At 39.0% G+C, this 14358-nt stretch overlaps 3 protein-coding genes across 3 annotated transcripts; 2 read left to right on the top strand and 1 right to left on the bottom strand.

Annotated features, from left to right (window-relative positions):
• The first annotated feature begins 776 nt into the window (after nt 1–776).
• Nucleotides 777–4635, top strand: LOC111578816 (uncharacterized). The gene is made up of 6 exons (XM_023285783.3): nt 777–1083; nt 2047–2229; nt 2317–2574; nt 3017–3115; nt 3430–3447; nt 3850–4635. The coding sequence occupies exons 1-6, from the start codon at nt 1017–1019 to the stop codon at nt 3942–3944; spliced, it is 720 nt and encodes a 239-aa protein (XP_023141551.2). The 5' UTR covers nt 777–1016; the 3' UTR covers nt 3945–4635.
• Nucleotides 4636–5715: 1080 nt separating this feature from the next.
• On the top strand, nt 5716–9242 carry cdc20 (cell division cycle 20 homolog). Its single transcript, XM_023285771.2, has 11 exons — nt 5716–5871; nt 6252–6462; nt 6550–6692; nt 6773–6869; nt 6958–7083; nt 7340–7536; nt 7637–7731; nt 7831–8068; nt 8265–8390; nt 8511–8628; nt 8752–9242. The coding sequence occupies exons 2-11, from the start codon at nt 6273–6275 to the stop codon at nt 8928–8930; spliced, it is 1509 nt and encodes a 502-aa protein (XP_023141539.1). The 5' UTR covers nt 5716–5871; nt 6252–6272; the 3' UTR covers nt 8931–9242.
• Nucleotides 9243–10096: 854 nt separating this feature from the next.
• elovl1a (ELOVL fatty acid elongase 1a) lies at nt 10097–13748 on the bottom strand. The gene is made up of 8 exons (XM_023285757.3): nt 13566–13748; nt 12841–12933; nt 12396–12586; nt 12209–12289; nt 12014–12070; nt 11819–11924; nt 11261–11400; nt 10097–11162 (listed from the first exon to the last, which is right to left on the bottom strand). Exons 2-8 carry the CDS (start codon nt 12899–12901, stop codon nt 10854–10856), a joined length of 945 nt encoding a protein of 314 aa, XP_023141525.1. The 5' UTR covers nt 12902–12933; nt 13566–13748; the 3' UTR covers nt 10097–10853.
• Between the last annotated feature and the right edge of the window lie 610 nt (nt 13749–14358).

Here is a 14358-nt window from a genome sequence, read left to right as displayed (position 1 = left end):
CTTTTAGCTGGTTTAGGTGGACCTTATTTCAACAGTACTAGCTTTACTTGATATATTTGCAAAATAGAAATACTTTACTGATCACCAAGGGAAAATCTGTTGTTACACTAGCAAGCATAAAGAGTAATGTCACCACCACCACAATAGAAAAATACAAAATAAAATAGAAATGTAAATATAAAAGAAAAATATACTAAGATACAAAATACACAATAAAGTCTTAAACATACTATGGATAAAAAAATGAAATGTCAAATGCTCACAAGGAAAATGGGAAGCAAAAGTATAAAATAACTTAAAATGAAATGCTTTCAGTTATACAGTTTTTCGATTTATCAGTTGACAAACTGCAACACTACACAAGCTTGTACCACTATAGTGAAGCTTTTAAAAAAATAAAAACAAAAAATTGTTAATTTAAGGATATAATAAATAAGAATCATTAAATTAGGATTAGTAGATAAGAAACTTTGCCAAAGTAATGATCAGGTTCATAATATATTACCATTTTTGAAACCAAACACAACATGCTCCATGCAGCCACTTCACGGCAGAACTTCGGGATCTGTCCTTACCTGTTGCCATGGTGACCGGTTACTGTTATCATGGTTACTGTCAATGGTTCTGATTGGACAGGGTTACAGATCCAGTTCAGTTGTTCACGTTTAGTGGTTTCCTCTGCCTTTTGGAGGCTGCGGAGCTGAAAACTAATTTACAGAGGTGTCGGTGCAGACTCCTCAGCTCACGTGCCAGCCACAGCCAATCAGAGGCGACGCGGATGTAGGAAAAAAATTAGAAATTAAAAATTACATCGAGGAAGCAGCGCGAGTGGTGGCGGAGCAGCGTCTCTTCAGTGAGCGCTTTACAACTTTTCGTTCTGTTGATGTTTGAGACATTTTCTTCGCCCATTGGAAGCGCTTAAATAGCTTAAAGCAATTCCGGCTATTTATAACTCCGGAGGCTTTTGTCCTTTTTCTTTCGGCTGACTTTGAAGCTGACAAGAAGTAACACCAAAGATGCGTTTTCTTGCCGTTCTTGCGCTATTGTGGTCCCATTTTTCAAGGGGTTTTCCTGCTCCAGTAGGTAAGAAACGTGTCTCTTTGCATTGCATTTGCTTTTCATTGCTGCTAATCAAAAAAAAAAACCAAAAAAACCAAAACATTGTCCACAAGTCTGTAAAGAGACTGCTGTGCTAACGACTTATATACGTGAGCCACTACGTTACTCATAGTAACTGTGAGTTTATACAGTGTGTACTATTATTTATATTCTTCATGCATTCGTTTGATAAGATTTTTTCTCTTTTTTTTGGCATGGCAAGAATTTACAGACCCACAGAGGAATACTACAATGCAGTAAAACCTGTCTTTGTTGTTTTGTTTTTGTTTGCACTGTCAGAGAGGCGTGTTTTTTGCACGTTTGCATCTGCACAACTTATTGTACGGAGGACATTTAAACACCATCCACATACCAGTAAAGTGAAGCAGTAAAGGAGCAGATTACTGTAAACACCCAGGACTCCAGCATCTGTGTGGACGATGTCAACATAACTGTAAAAAAGAGATGTATTGTGGGTTTATCAGGATGGCTTGCATGAAGCTATAAAGATACATAGCTGATAACAGTGTGGGCTTGTTTTTATTGCACGACAATTATGTGACAACTGCATTCACCTTTTGTTTAATACATTAAAGATTCTAATGGGAAAAAAATATTCTTTTTAAGCTATCAAACAATTTGAGGAGCTGTACACTACATTAAATATGATAATGTTCATGATGTCATGCTAACAGAGGGAGACTTTAACTAGAAAAAAAGCTTTCACTTTTGGTTTTTGTGACTCAGTGAAACTGAAAATAAGACCTTTTTAAGTGGAGATGTAACTTAATTTGCTGCAGAGCTAACGCTTCCTTCATTCAAGGATTTGTATATTTTCTGCACACATAAATGCCTGTTTTTCATTGCCTGTGACATTATGTAAAACATTTCCTTAGGAGCTCGTTGTAATGTCTGGAGTGTCTCTTTTTTTGGTCTGTCTCCTGTTAGACACTGTCATCGTTCAGATCCAGCAGAGGGGAGTGATGGGAGCTCAGCGCTTCACAGAGCGGGTTCTCGTCAATGGAGTCTCTGTCTCTGACTTAAGTCAGAGTGTCAGCAGTGTGATCCAAACCATGTCGTCTGATGCGCTCCTTCCAGCTCTTCTTAGCAGCAACAACACCTCAGCACTGAGTAAGAAAATCATTTTGTAGTGAATGTGACATCACTAAAACCATTCAGAAATGTACGTTTGTTTATAGACTTTACCATACTCACTAGGCAGCCACACCATCCTTCATTCTCGAGAATGCATACTGGAGGGGTCTCAGCTGCACTGGGCGGACCGTGTGTTTTATGATGGCAAGGTCTATCTGACTCTGGACCACAATGATATATGGACAGTCCACGAGCCCCAAGCACTGACCCTCAAAATGCTGTGGGACCAGGAAGTGCAGCGCACAAAGCCAGAGAGGATAAACCTACAGGAGAGCTGCGTTAGGCTGATGAGGGAATTGAGGCTCTCTGAGGAACAGTCAGGTATATATTTTCTTTCAGGCTTTATGGAACAAATTTTGTAACTTTTTTTTATGTTCTAAGAATTGTGGAACCTAATTAGTTCATGCCACACTCACATGCCAGCTGTTGTTACTGCAGGGTTGTACTCTAGACAGTCAAATGATTGTACTAGTAACACCTATCCAAATGATACTTTTAATTCAATATAGTTGCAAACATAAATAATAAGAAAAATACACAGTAATCCAATCACTAATGGCAGCATGTTGAAAATCAGGACAAAAAAGCTTGAATGCTGCTGCTGGCTGTTGATTGTAAAAGAAGCTGATGGCATATAAAGCAATGCATGCTACAAGAAATAAAAGGTTTTATTATAATAGAAGAATGTCTCGTGTGACTGCAGGAGTTGACCTCATGTTTTGTTCCTATTCAGTCAGCATACAAATTTGCAATGTTTTCTTAGCTCCAGGGGTTCCCTTGCCTCAGTTTCTGATCCCAATCCTGGCAGCTCTGGCACTTACTGGACTAACTGTCATCAGCCTCTGTATCTCCAAAAAGAAGGGTGAGTAAATATTTGCTTTCATTTGGATAATAATAAATTAGTACAGCCGCTGATCACAGGTCAAATGCAGCCTTTGTGCTGCACAAAATGTTATTTATTTTGAATACAATCTTGTGTTACGTATTTGCAGTTCAAAGAGACAGCTATTAATCTTTACCTCAGCTTCAATTTAATACCTCAGTTACTCTCACAAAATACAGCATAACTTGGCTTTGTTTTGAAACGTGCCTTGTCATGTGATTGGGGTATGGGCTCTATTACTGGAGGGAAATGTAAAGAATAGTCATGTGTTTTGTCTTTTGCTCCCTCTGTAGGTTTGAGGCCCCCTGCAGGTAAGAAAACAACAACCCTTATGTTTTCACTCTCGTCTTTGCACAGAACACGTCTCAGCTAGCAATCTTGGGAGAAGATTGATAGAAAGTTAAATATTAAATGAGCTTAAAACCACATTCCCTTTGCATTGGCACAGTGTTTTACTCATTCCGGTCACAGCCTGTCGTGTGGTTTCGTCGAACCTGATTCACCCAGTGATACTGTGCAATATAACCTCGCTTTTATTGTGATTCAGTATGACTGCAGTTGCCATGTCAATAAATAACACGCAAATAAAACAATTCTGAAAGCCAAATCAATACAGTTGACGCCTACAAATTTTTGCAGCTCACTTATTTGTCTTACTCAGTAATGAATAGTACCATGAGACAAAACTCTTTTACTCTTTTATTTCCTTGCAGGTGTTGTTGGCTCCATTATACATTACCCCAAGGATATGACTGCAGTGGCTCCAGAGAGAAAAGATGGTTACTATACCTTAGTTCCAGCTGAATAATGGGTTCATGTTTAAGCCTTCTACCGTGTTTCTGCTGTTAAATGTCCACCCACTGTTGTAACCCCTCATTACTCTGTATTGGCAGTGTTGTTCCATGAATGTAACCCCGTCTTTGCTGCCTTACCAAATGCCTACTGTAATGCACCAGTGAAAATACTTGTGATCTGAATTATTTTATGCACTTTAACATGCATGTATTACACCTCACACTGGTGCTTTTATTGCATATATTTTAAATATTTATGCATATACACATGCACACACAAACACAGAAATGTTAATATATTCACTGCCTGCTGTAATGTACAAAATTCTTTTTACACAAGTTATTTTTATTACTTTTTAGGGCAGATGTGTTCGCCAGTCATAGTTTGTGATCTAAGCTATTCAAGTAAACAGTTTAAATATAAATGAACAATGAAAATGATCTTGTTCAATCACATAGAGTATCTTATGCAAGTTATGGCAATGTGAGAAATTATGTTACGGTTTGTATATAAATCTGTGCTGAAATTCAGTATTTGTTTTGATCAACCAATCACAGTAAAACTCTGCCAAACACACAGAATCTTTCTTTTAGTGAAATATGTTTTTTGCTGTACATTCTTGTAATTGTCTATATGTAGTTTTTGCTCTGATTGCTGCTCATGAAATATTTGCAGATAATAAAGAAATATTTATGACAACATAGTAAAAAAAATCTACATTATTTTTCTCTTCTTCTTTTCACTTGACAAAGGGATTGTGTGATCTTCTGTCTAATGTGTAAGTTTATGCTTTTTAAAGCTTTTAATCTAAACTGGAGCACTTAGTGCAAACTCTTCCTGTTACCCAGACATTTTGTTCTGTTTGTACATTACCTCATGAAGAGTGGGAAACTTGCAAGCAGTTAAAGATCAGATGTAACATCTGTTTGCTAAAGTTTAGTCAGAGACAAACTGTTTCCTTTTATCTGCTTAGTGAGCTTGTATCTCATTTGTCCATTTATGATGCAGATAAGAAAATTGTGCTAGATTACAATTACGTCACTTTAAGTGCCAACTTAACCTTCAAAACTAGATTTGTAGATTGGCAGTTTTGTTAAATCTGACTAAGAGTTAGTGTTGCTGAATTCATTTGAAGTAACAATGCTTTCTGTTTTTAAAGTGATTTGTTTGTTCATACATGTCTACACCCTTCACAGCCTTGGGAGTGATTTGATAACGTTTTCACATTCAAGCACACCATCCGTATTATAACTGAGGAGAGATTTTCACCTTTTTCATCAGTCATTTAATCCTTTCAGTCTCATTAATGCATTTAAGCTTAATCAAAAGGACAGAGAAACAAAGACTTTTATGTGATTATGGAAAGAACATTTTGTCTTCATCAGCCGTATTTTAGTGATGTCATGCAAAAGACAACAGAGAATATAACTGGATTTTGAAGCATTATCACTCTAACACTCCATAATTTATTACAAAGAATATATATGTATACACACACACACACACACACACACACACACACACACACAAGATTTGAAATATAATATTAGTGGTAGTTTTTGTTGATGAGTTTTTTTTTTGTTGTTGTTGTAATAGTACTATTAGTGTATCCGTTTTAGTATTATTTCAATTCACCTAAACTAACATCTGTGCTCTAGTAGAGGCTTTGGCCAATAGATGGCGGTAGATTTTCGGGGAGGAGGATTGTTGTGAGACGTTAATCTGACAGGAAGTACCATCCTCCAATCACATTGACCCAACCGAGAGCGTTACCATGACACCGCAATGCACTAACGGCAGCTCCTTGAACGGACCAATCGCAACGGCGCTTTGTGGCATTTAAACCGTGTAGCGTCATTCGACACTAAATTCAAATTTCAGAAAGAGACGAAACAGAACAGCGAGTCTTGGTCCCCTGTACTCCACGTTTTATTGAAGAGGTGAGAGCTTTATGTCGGTTTTGTTGTGCACCCAGAAGAATGCAATTTTGTTTGGCGACGCAACAGCAATGCTTAATACTGCTTAGTGTTTGTGCTAACTTGTGTTCGTTTTCTACAGGGTAATGCTAAACATTCTATGTTTACTTTAGCTTAGCTAACTGAATTCTTTAAAATCAACAACAATAACATGACTGATGTGGTGAAAAATGTTTTTAGCCAACTTAAGCCTAATTCTTGTTTTTATGTTTGATTAAATAAAGTTTAATAGCCGCTAAATGTATGCTAACACGAATGCCTGAGAGCCACGCGCTAGCATGGGTCGCCTAGCTAACCACTTTGTCTCCTTCTCCTCTCTTCGTTTTACGTGCCCGGACGCCCAGGTCTATGACAACGTGGATAAGATGGCGCAGTTTGGGTTTGAGAATGACATCCACAGCATCTTGAAGCTGGACATGCCCATCACCAACGCACCCATGGCGAGGTGGCAGAGAAAGGCGAGCTCCTCAAACACCTCCGCCCTGAACGGTCTGTCTCCTGGAAAAGCTGCAAATGTGTCGCTGAGTTCATCAAAAACACCAAGCAAAACACCAGGTAATGTGTCCATTTCTGCAGCTATATCTGCTATGTAGGTATATCCGCAAGTGCTAATCTCTGACTTGTCTGATTTTTATATTGTAGGCAAAAATAAAAAACAAACGCCCTCTAAGATGGGGGGTGACCGCTTCATTCCCATCAGAAACGGCAAACAAATGGATGTTGCAAGTTTCCTACTCACCAAGGAGAATGAGCAAGTGGATACAAACAACACAGCAGGCGCATCAGTAAGTTATTTCAATACCTTTCATTATGATCCCTTTTGTAAATTAAGGATTTTATTGATTGTGCTCATCTGTGTTGAAAGGAAAACCAGAAAGCTTGGTCTATGTCTCTGAATGGATACAACATTGAAGATGCAAAGATCCTCCACCTTGGAGGGAAACCACTGAATGCACCGGAGGGTAAGAATATTTGCAGATTCACATTTTGCTGTATCAGAGTGTGGATTTGTTTTCTCAATTTATTTTCCTATCTTTTTTTGTCATACAGGCTATCAAAACAACTTGAAAGTCCTCTACAGTCAGGCTACAACTCCTGCCTCTGTCAAAAAGACCAGATACATATCTTCCACTCCAGACAGAATCCTAGATGCTCCTGATCTTCGAAATGATTTCTGTAAGTTTGGCATTTATGAGGTTTTTCTTTAATATCATCTATGCAGTAATATTCTATAGTGAAATATGTATTGCATGAATAACTTAACACATTTTTAAAAATCACAATAATCCACTGAGTATAGATAATGGTCAATACATTATTTTAAATGTAAAGACTGTATACTTCATCTTTTTTTTTTTTATGTGATATTTAAGAAAGCATTCTTGTATACCCAGTAAATGTAAACATTGTACCTCTTTATTTTCCCCCTCAGATTTGAATCTGCTTGATTGGAGCAGTCGGAATGTTCTCGCTGTAGCTCTTCATAACAGTGTTTACTTGTGGGATGCCACTCAAGGAGACATCACTCTTCTGATGAAGCTGGAGCGCGAGGAGGACTACATCTGCTCGTTGTCCTGGACCAAAGAGGGAAGCTACCTGGCTATCGGAACCAGTGATTGCAAAGTTCAGGTTAGTATGTTGATAAATACACCACTTTTACTTCCTAAGGACATGGAGCACTAAAGAACAGAATACTTTGTATTTAATAAAATATTTTTTCCTCCTTTAGTTGTGGGATGTTGAAAATCAGAAGCGCTTGCGCAGCATGGCCAGCCACACTGCAAGAGTTGGTAGTCTGAGCTGGAATGACCATATTCTTTCTAGGTATAGTTGCTCATTTCTCACACAGAAAGTATAAAGCTAGCAATGTCAATGATGTTTGTTTGGTTTTATTTAATTAAAACACTACTTTCCTCCTCACAGTGGCTCCAGATCAGGACACATCCACCACCATGATGTGAGAATGGCAGACCACCACATCTTCACGCTCACTGGTCACTCACAGGAGGTGTGTGGACTGAAGTGGTCCCCTGATGGCCGATACCTGGCTAGTGGAGGCAATGACAACTTGGTGTGTGTGTGGCCACGTGTGCAGGAGGGCAGCGCCAGCAATGACAGCCAGTTAATCCGCTGCTGGAGCGAACATCAGGGCGCTGTCAAGGTGAGTGGTATAAATGAATTTGAACAATTTGATTGAAATCTTAGATGGATTTGTTTTGCCTGATCATTATGCATATTAAATGTATTTTTAAACTTTCACAATGAGGTCTAAAAACCCTATAATTTATTGTCATGAATCTTGTGCTGTAGACTGAAGTTTGTTGACTAATTTTTTGAGTATGTTTCCATTGTTTTAGGCTTTAGCCTGGTGTCCATGGCAGTCAAATATTCTTGCATCTGGAGGGGGTACCAGTGATCGCCACATCCGCATCTGGAATGTGAACAGTGGCTCCTGTATCAGTTCACTTGACACTCAATCCCAGGTAAATTCACACTCCTGGGACTCTTGAATGTGAAGGGTGATTCTCAGTCCAATAACTTTTATTTTGTTGCATTTATTCACATGTTGACGACACGTCTCTTGATCACACAAAACGTTTCAGATCTCATCACTGGTGTTTGCACCCAACTACAAGGAGTTGGTCTCTGCACATGGATACGCCCACAACAATGTTGCTATCTGGAAGTATCCCTCTCTCACCAAAGTTGCAGAGCTCAATGGTAAGTATCTGTTTAGACTGGATTATATCTGTCCTTTTCACACCGTTTAAAGAAAAGTCCAGTGAACTGGAAACTACAGTTCTTGAGCCTTTTGGTTCATATAAACATACACTTTTATTTTAGGCCACGAAGACAGAGTTCTCAATTTGACTCTGAGCCCAGACTGCTCTACTGTTGCAACCATTGCTGGAGATGAGACTATTCGTCTGTGGAAGAGCTTTGAAGTAGATCCTGTGAAGAAGAAGGCTAAAGAGAGGATGGTCAAATCAACTAGCAGTGTCATTCATCAGTCAATCAGATAATGTGCTTTGTCTTGACTTTTGAGGGATTTTTTGGGGTACTGCTTGAGTACTGATTGAGTTACGAAATGTTTTATTTAATCCACAATAAAGATTACAACCTGGTTCTTACCTTGTACTGCTCCTATTGATGCTGTAATATATTGTTCTGTTGACCCAAATATGCTAATCTGGTAAAGTACAAGTGTTGAGAGTTTTGTGTAATTTTTTTTTTAAGCAATTTGAGATGTATTTATAGCCCACAGTTGTCTTTTATTGTAATCAGGATGTATAGTATACATTGGACTGGGTTATAATTAAATGGTTTTCATACCATATTTGCTTCAGTGTGCTTGACTGACATCTGCCAAACTAACAAATTCCATTTTTGTTTTCCCCAAACTATCATTTACTTTACATGAGGTTTGTTTACTTGTGTGAAAACTGGTGTTGGGATTACATGGGATCCCAAACAAAAGTCCCCTGATGGATCACATCTGTGGTAATGCACTTCATGTTATCAGATGCTTTCTAATTTTGTGTCCAGTAAGTCCCACTACAGTACAGCTATCAACATCTGAGGTCCACAAAGCCTATGCTTCCTTTTGATATGCCATTTGCTTTAATGAGTACATTCTGCAGCATCTTGTGTTTGCTGAGACAGATGTACTAGAAGACACAAGGTTTGTTCCTAGTTTATATATAGGATGACCTGAAATATACAAGTCCTGTGATTGAGTCCACAGCAGGTTTTTGCTTAAACCACACTTGAGTGGCTGATTTTACTTCACTAACTACAGGTTAAATTCATCAATGAAATAATGTGCGCTAGTGTTTTGAACAGATATGTCTAACTTCTAGGACCACATGGTTGGAAACTATTCGTCAATGTTAATCAATACCAGTGGGTGAATTTAGACCTATGTGTGTACAAATTACAAAAAAAATGTTAAGCTCTTGTCTTGTTTCTGTTTTCTGGGAAATATGGAAAATCACAATATTTGGAGGTTTCATTTCTGTTTATGTTCAGTTCAACATCCGAGGGTTAAACATGTACATATACACAAGCTACATTTTTTGTAATTTGAGGCAAATGGTAGGCAGAGATTTTTTGAAAATGATCAACAGCAAACATTGATAGATTTATAGATAGAGATTGATAGATTACTTCTTTTTTGATATTCAAAAAGCCATCTGTACAAACTTTTATTCAAGTCTGATGTCATAGAAAGTTTTTCTATTCACTTCATGCACAGTGCGCTGAGAGTAAACCTTACAGTGTCACTACCTAATAATGCGACAACACAAAATGCATCAATACTGTAATATACAGCACAACACTTCTTTTCCACAATTCTTAAAATTGAAAATTTTAGGTGTTTCTCAAAGTGCACACCAAAGCTGCTGTCCAAATGAAACAGACCTTTATCGAAATTTTGGTTTTATTTCAAAAGATAAATAAAAACAGAAAAAAAAATTCAAAAAATTGCCATTCACAATGAAAACCTTGCTTTAGCATAAACTTTATAGCAGTTATTTACATGGACTAGTCTTCAGTAGAAACTGTGCAATACTTCCAAGCAACAAAGGCCATGCTTGCCAAAGAGCAGTGTAGATCAAGCTGGTGTGGCTCGAGCCTGAGTTGAAGAATACTATCAGTGATATCATGAGCACCAATCTCCATACAGTGTTCATCACAATTAACAGTTTTTGCAAGAACTTACACAACACAAAGTGGAGATCACCGGCAAAACGCAGTATGCCATCCATATCCTGATAAGTGTGCATATATTTTCACAAAAGACTAGACTTACATAGAAATTCTGCAGGTTAGAAGCAGCATACTGTAATCTGTCGCTCCAATATGCTGCTAGATATGAATGATGAATGATATATTCAAGGTAGTGATATTAGTCTATGCCTCCTTCTCTTTCCAGAGTCCCCATGTTAGATTTCTTTTACTTTGCCCATTAGGATTTTGCCGTTGGTGTAGTGGTGAGCATTCCCATTCTCAACGTGTTTGCCGTTTGCCACCACACTGATTGGTTCACTGGTCGAGCCATTCTGTTTTGTCTTGTTCTCTGTGGCAGGAAGACGTTTGCCCTTTATGTAGGCCTGCACCCAGAAGTTGGAGAAGAGGAAGAAGAAGAAGACGCCGTACATCCAGATCAGGTGGATCCACAAGGGGTTCTGATAGTCACACTTTTCCATGAAGTAGTACTGGCTGATGTGAACGGAGACCAGAATGAACTGCGTCTGTAAAACAAGAGGGAAAGTACAAATGGTAGCATCTCATGCTAACTAATGCAATGAATTTCAGTACAAATGCATACTTGTCAATAAAAGAAACATACGAGCTGGATAGCGGTCATGTACTTCTTCCACCACAGGTATTTCTGGAAGCGAGGCCCGGCAGCAGAGAGGCCGTAGTAGGAGTACATGATAACATGGACTGCAGCATTCACCATGGCATGGAAGCAGCCCATTCCTGCAGCTTTAGAGGTCAAAAACACACAGAAAATGATGCATTTCATGATATATAGTATGTACCTGTATCACTCTCTCCCTAACATGGGGTTTTTATTTTCTACTTAATTTTTTTTCAGATATGAAAAAGCACAAGGGCTGATAGCAGTTGGTTAACAAAAAAAAATCTATTTTAAGCTTATATTGCCTTTATTTAGATGGAAATGCTGAGGACAGACAGAAATTATGAGAGTGAGCAGGAAATGACAAGCAGCAAGGGTCTGGCTGACTGGGAATCAAACAGAGGACTCACTGTCTGACAGCATTTGCCATATGGTACGCATACTAACAACTTGGCTATCAGTCTGTCCCATTTGTTAGATTTCACGACTAAAATATTTTATGTTTTAAGCATGTATATTGTAAGTTTGTTGAGTAACACTCACCAGGCGTCAGGGTGATGCCCCACCACCAAGACCAGGGCATGACGGAGTGATGGAAGACGTGGAGAAATGTGATCTGAGCTTGCTTCTTTCTCAGCACAAAGAATGCCTGAAATAAACACCAGTACGGTTAACATTCACTCTGGGAGGCTGTCACAATAATAGGTCCAAGCAATGTTTGAAGAGAGATGTCCTTACTGTGTCGAGGAGTTCGATGAATTTTGAAAAATAAAATAACCAAGAAACTCGGATCATCTGTGGGTAAAAACAGGGTTGTGATGTCATATATCTAAAAGTGAACATTCATCAAAGACTCTAATGTTCATTTGTCAAAGGTTGCTTTTTTGGATGACAACAGATGGAATGAAATGAATCCGATAGGGAGTGACTTACTCTCAGAGCCTGTGGGCTGCTGGAGGTGTCAATCAGATCACATCTCCATGTGTAAGTGGTGGCCCATCCAGACATCATAAACTAGGTGTCAAAAGCACATCAGCAGCTGTTACCATTCATTTTGCAAGCAGGATCTACAAGGATTTGCAAGGATTGCGAGTCGCCAAATATCGAAATGTTTTCCTACCTCATACACTATGTAGGCATTCATTAAAACCATACAAAGGTTGTAGACAATCATTGCTGTTTTGAGGCTGTAAGGTTTGCGGTTTGCCATCAGGCGAGGTCCAATGTACACCGAGAGGAAGACATATCCCAACAGGATGCAGGTCATGTGGATGGGGCTCTGCATCAGAGGGTAGTCTATGACTCTGGCATCTAGAAAACACACACACTTATGACTGTCTCAGCATGTGAGTAGTGCTTACTGGTCACACAGGGGTAACTGTGTGGGTCCATGGTCAGTGCAATGTACGCACAGTTTTGGGTGAAGCCACATTAGGTAAAGGAGCCATTTTCAAACTTATTAATATACATTTCATTCATTTTTTGACCCTCAGGTGACAAGATGATACAAAACACATCAAGATTTAAAGTATACATCCATTTAACGTAGAAAAGAAGGCACTTACCAATTTTCGATTGTAGATAACTGTGGGATTTTACAATGTTTGACACGACGTCTCGCAGCATGGTGACTGCTTGGTTTTGGTTCTATTAAACTCCTGAAAAAAAAATATGAAAAGACAAAAAGTCAGTGAGCAGGAGATAGGAATAGAGCTAAAAGTGAGGCTGGTTTGGCAGGTGAGCAACAAAGTGACCTATCTACCTCCTTTCCCACTGACTGAACAAACAGGAGACAGCTGCACAGGCTCATCAAACACCCCCTGCTCACTGCCTGTGGCTACAACCCATCAAACAAATACACAGGGAGAACGTATGCCAGAGGCTCAAACAATGTTCCCATATCAAAAAATAAATAAGTAAAAAATCTATTTAAGTCTTATGAAGGATTGTGAAACATCTGAATTCAGATGTCAATCTATAAACAACGATATAGTCATCCTCATGCTGACTAATAGAGCAAGTCAAACAGGTGAGGCAAAGAACTTGGCCCATATGGCAAACCAACTGAGCCACTCACACATGAGCTGATCACAGACGTCCAGGTAATAAAACTACACAACAAGCAAGAGAGGATCATTTTTTGTTATCCTAATCTGGATCAAACTTATTCTGACACTAAACTGAAAGAGTGCCCGACCAAAGCCACCAGTCCAACCAAAAGCATTTAAATGATACATATAAAGAGCAACACAAATCTAGGTGATAATACTGTTTGTAACAAGTGACTCACCTGCTGAGCACAAGTCCTCAGCACTCCGGTTTGCGAAGCAAGCAGCTGCACAGCCAAAGTCTTTCATGTGCAGCTCAAGGGAGGAAGACACTAAGAGAAAAGGCAGGAAAGAAACACATGAGAAAAAGTGACAACTATGGTAACTATGGGACTGAGCCCATTCAATTCAATTTAAACCCCAAGGCACTACTACTGCCCTTTCTAGTTTCAGAACCACACCCTGTTTCAGTGCTTAGCTCCACCTTTCTGTCCTCACTGAGCCTGTTTGTGATTGGATTGTCTCATCAATGGTGGTGAAAGGAGAAGGGGTCAGAGAGTTGCCCACACACCAATACCCAGGGCTGGAAAATCCCATTGTCAATTAATGAGCACATGAAAAAAAAAAAAAAAAAAAAAACTTCATTGAAAATCAAACCAAAATATAACGACAACAGAACAATTAGGGTAAAAAAAATCATTATATAAATGATTTTTGACTGGAGTAAAAGCAATAATGCTCCTCCAAAAAGTGTTCCTCTCACATAATTTAGGCTAAAGGTAAAATCGGATGTGATACAGCCAACGAACGTAACGTCACATTTTGGAGTCGCCCATCCCTTATTGCATTGTAGCTGCAAGGGTTGGTTCCAGTCTAACCCTTGTAGCTATTTGATGAGCTCTCCTGCACCTCTGGTTTTACCTGTTCCCCAAGCACCAGGTACGATGGGCGTGAGGCTTGGACGCAGTTGGAAATACAGTCATACGTTAGACTGAAATGTTGGCTGGAATGAAAGGCATGTGTGCACGGGAAAGA

The sequence above is a fragment of the Amphiprion ocellaris genome, chromosome 10, assembly GCF_022539595.1.
Source record: "Amphiprion ocellaris isolate individual 3 ecotype Okinawa chromosome 10, ASM2253959v1, whole genome shotgun sequence".
Classification (NCBI taxonomy): Eukaryota; Metazoa; Chordata; class Actinopteri; family Pomacentridae; genus Amphiprion; species Amphiprion ocellaris.
The sequence above is the reverse complement of the archived record's forward strand: the minus strand, read 5'-3'. Positions and strand labels throughout refer to the sequence as shown.

Coding starts and splice junctions, on each gene's coding strand:
- LOC111578816 (XM_023285783.3), top strand. CDS start 1,017: ATGCGTTTTCTTGCCGTTCTTGCGCTATTGTGGTCCCATTTTTCAAGG. Junction 2,230..2,316: donor CAACAACACCTCAGCACTGA/GTAAGAAAATCA, acceptor CATACTCACTAG/GCAGCCACACCATCCTTCAT. Junction 2,575..3,016: donor GCTCTCTGAGGAACAGTCAG/GTATATATTTTC, acceptor ATGTTTTCTTAG/CTCCAGGGGTTCCCTTGCCT.
- cdc20 (XM_023285771.2), top strand. CDS start 6,273: ATGGCGCAGTTTGGGTTTGAGAATGACATCCACAGCATCTTGAAGCTG. Junction 7,537..7,636: donor CCAGTGATTGCAAAGTTCAG/GTTAGTATGTTG, acceptor TTCCTCCTTTAG/TTGTGGGATGTTGAAAATCA. Junction 8,069..8,264: donor AACATCAGGGCGCTGTCAAG/GTGAGTGGTATA, acceptor CCATTGTTTTAG/GCTTTAGCCTGGTGTCCATG.
- elovl1a (XM_023285757.3), bottom strand. CDS start 12,901: ATGCTGCGAGACGTCGTGTCAAACATTGTAAAATCCCACAGTTATCTA. Junction 11,401..11,818: donor GGGCATCACCCTGACGCCTG/GTGAGTGTTACT, acceptor TGACCTCTAAAG/CTGCAGGAATGGGCTGCTTC. Junction 11,163..11,260: donor ACATGACCGCTATCCAGCTC/GTATGTTTCTTT, acceptor CTTGTTTTACAG/ACGCAGTTCATTCTGGTCTC.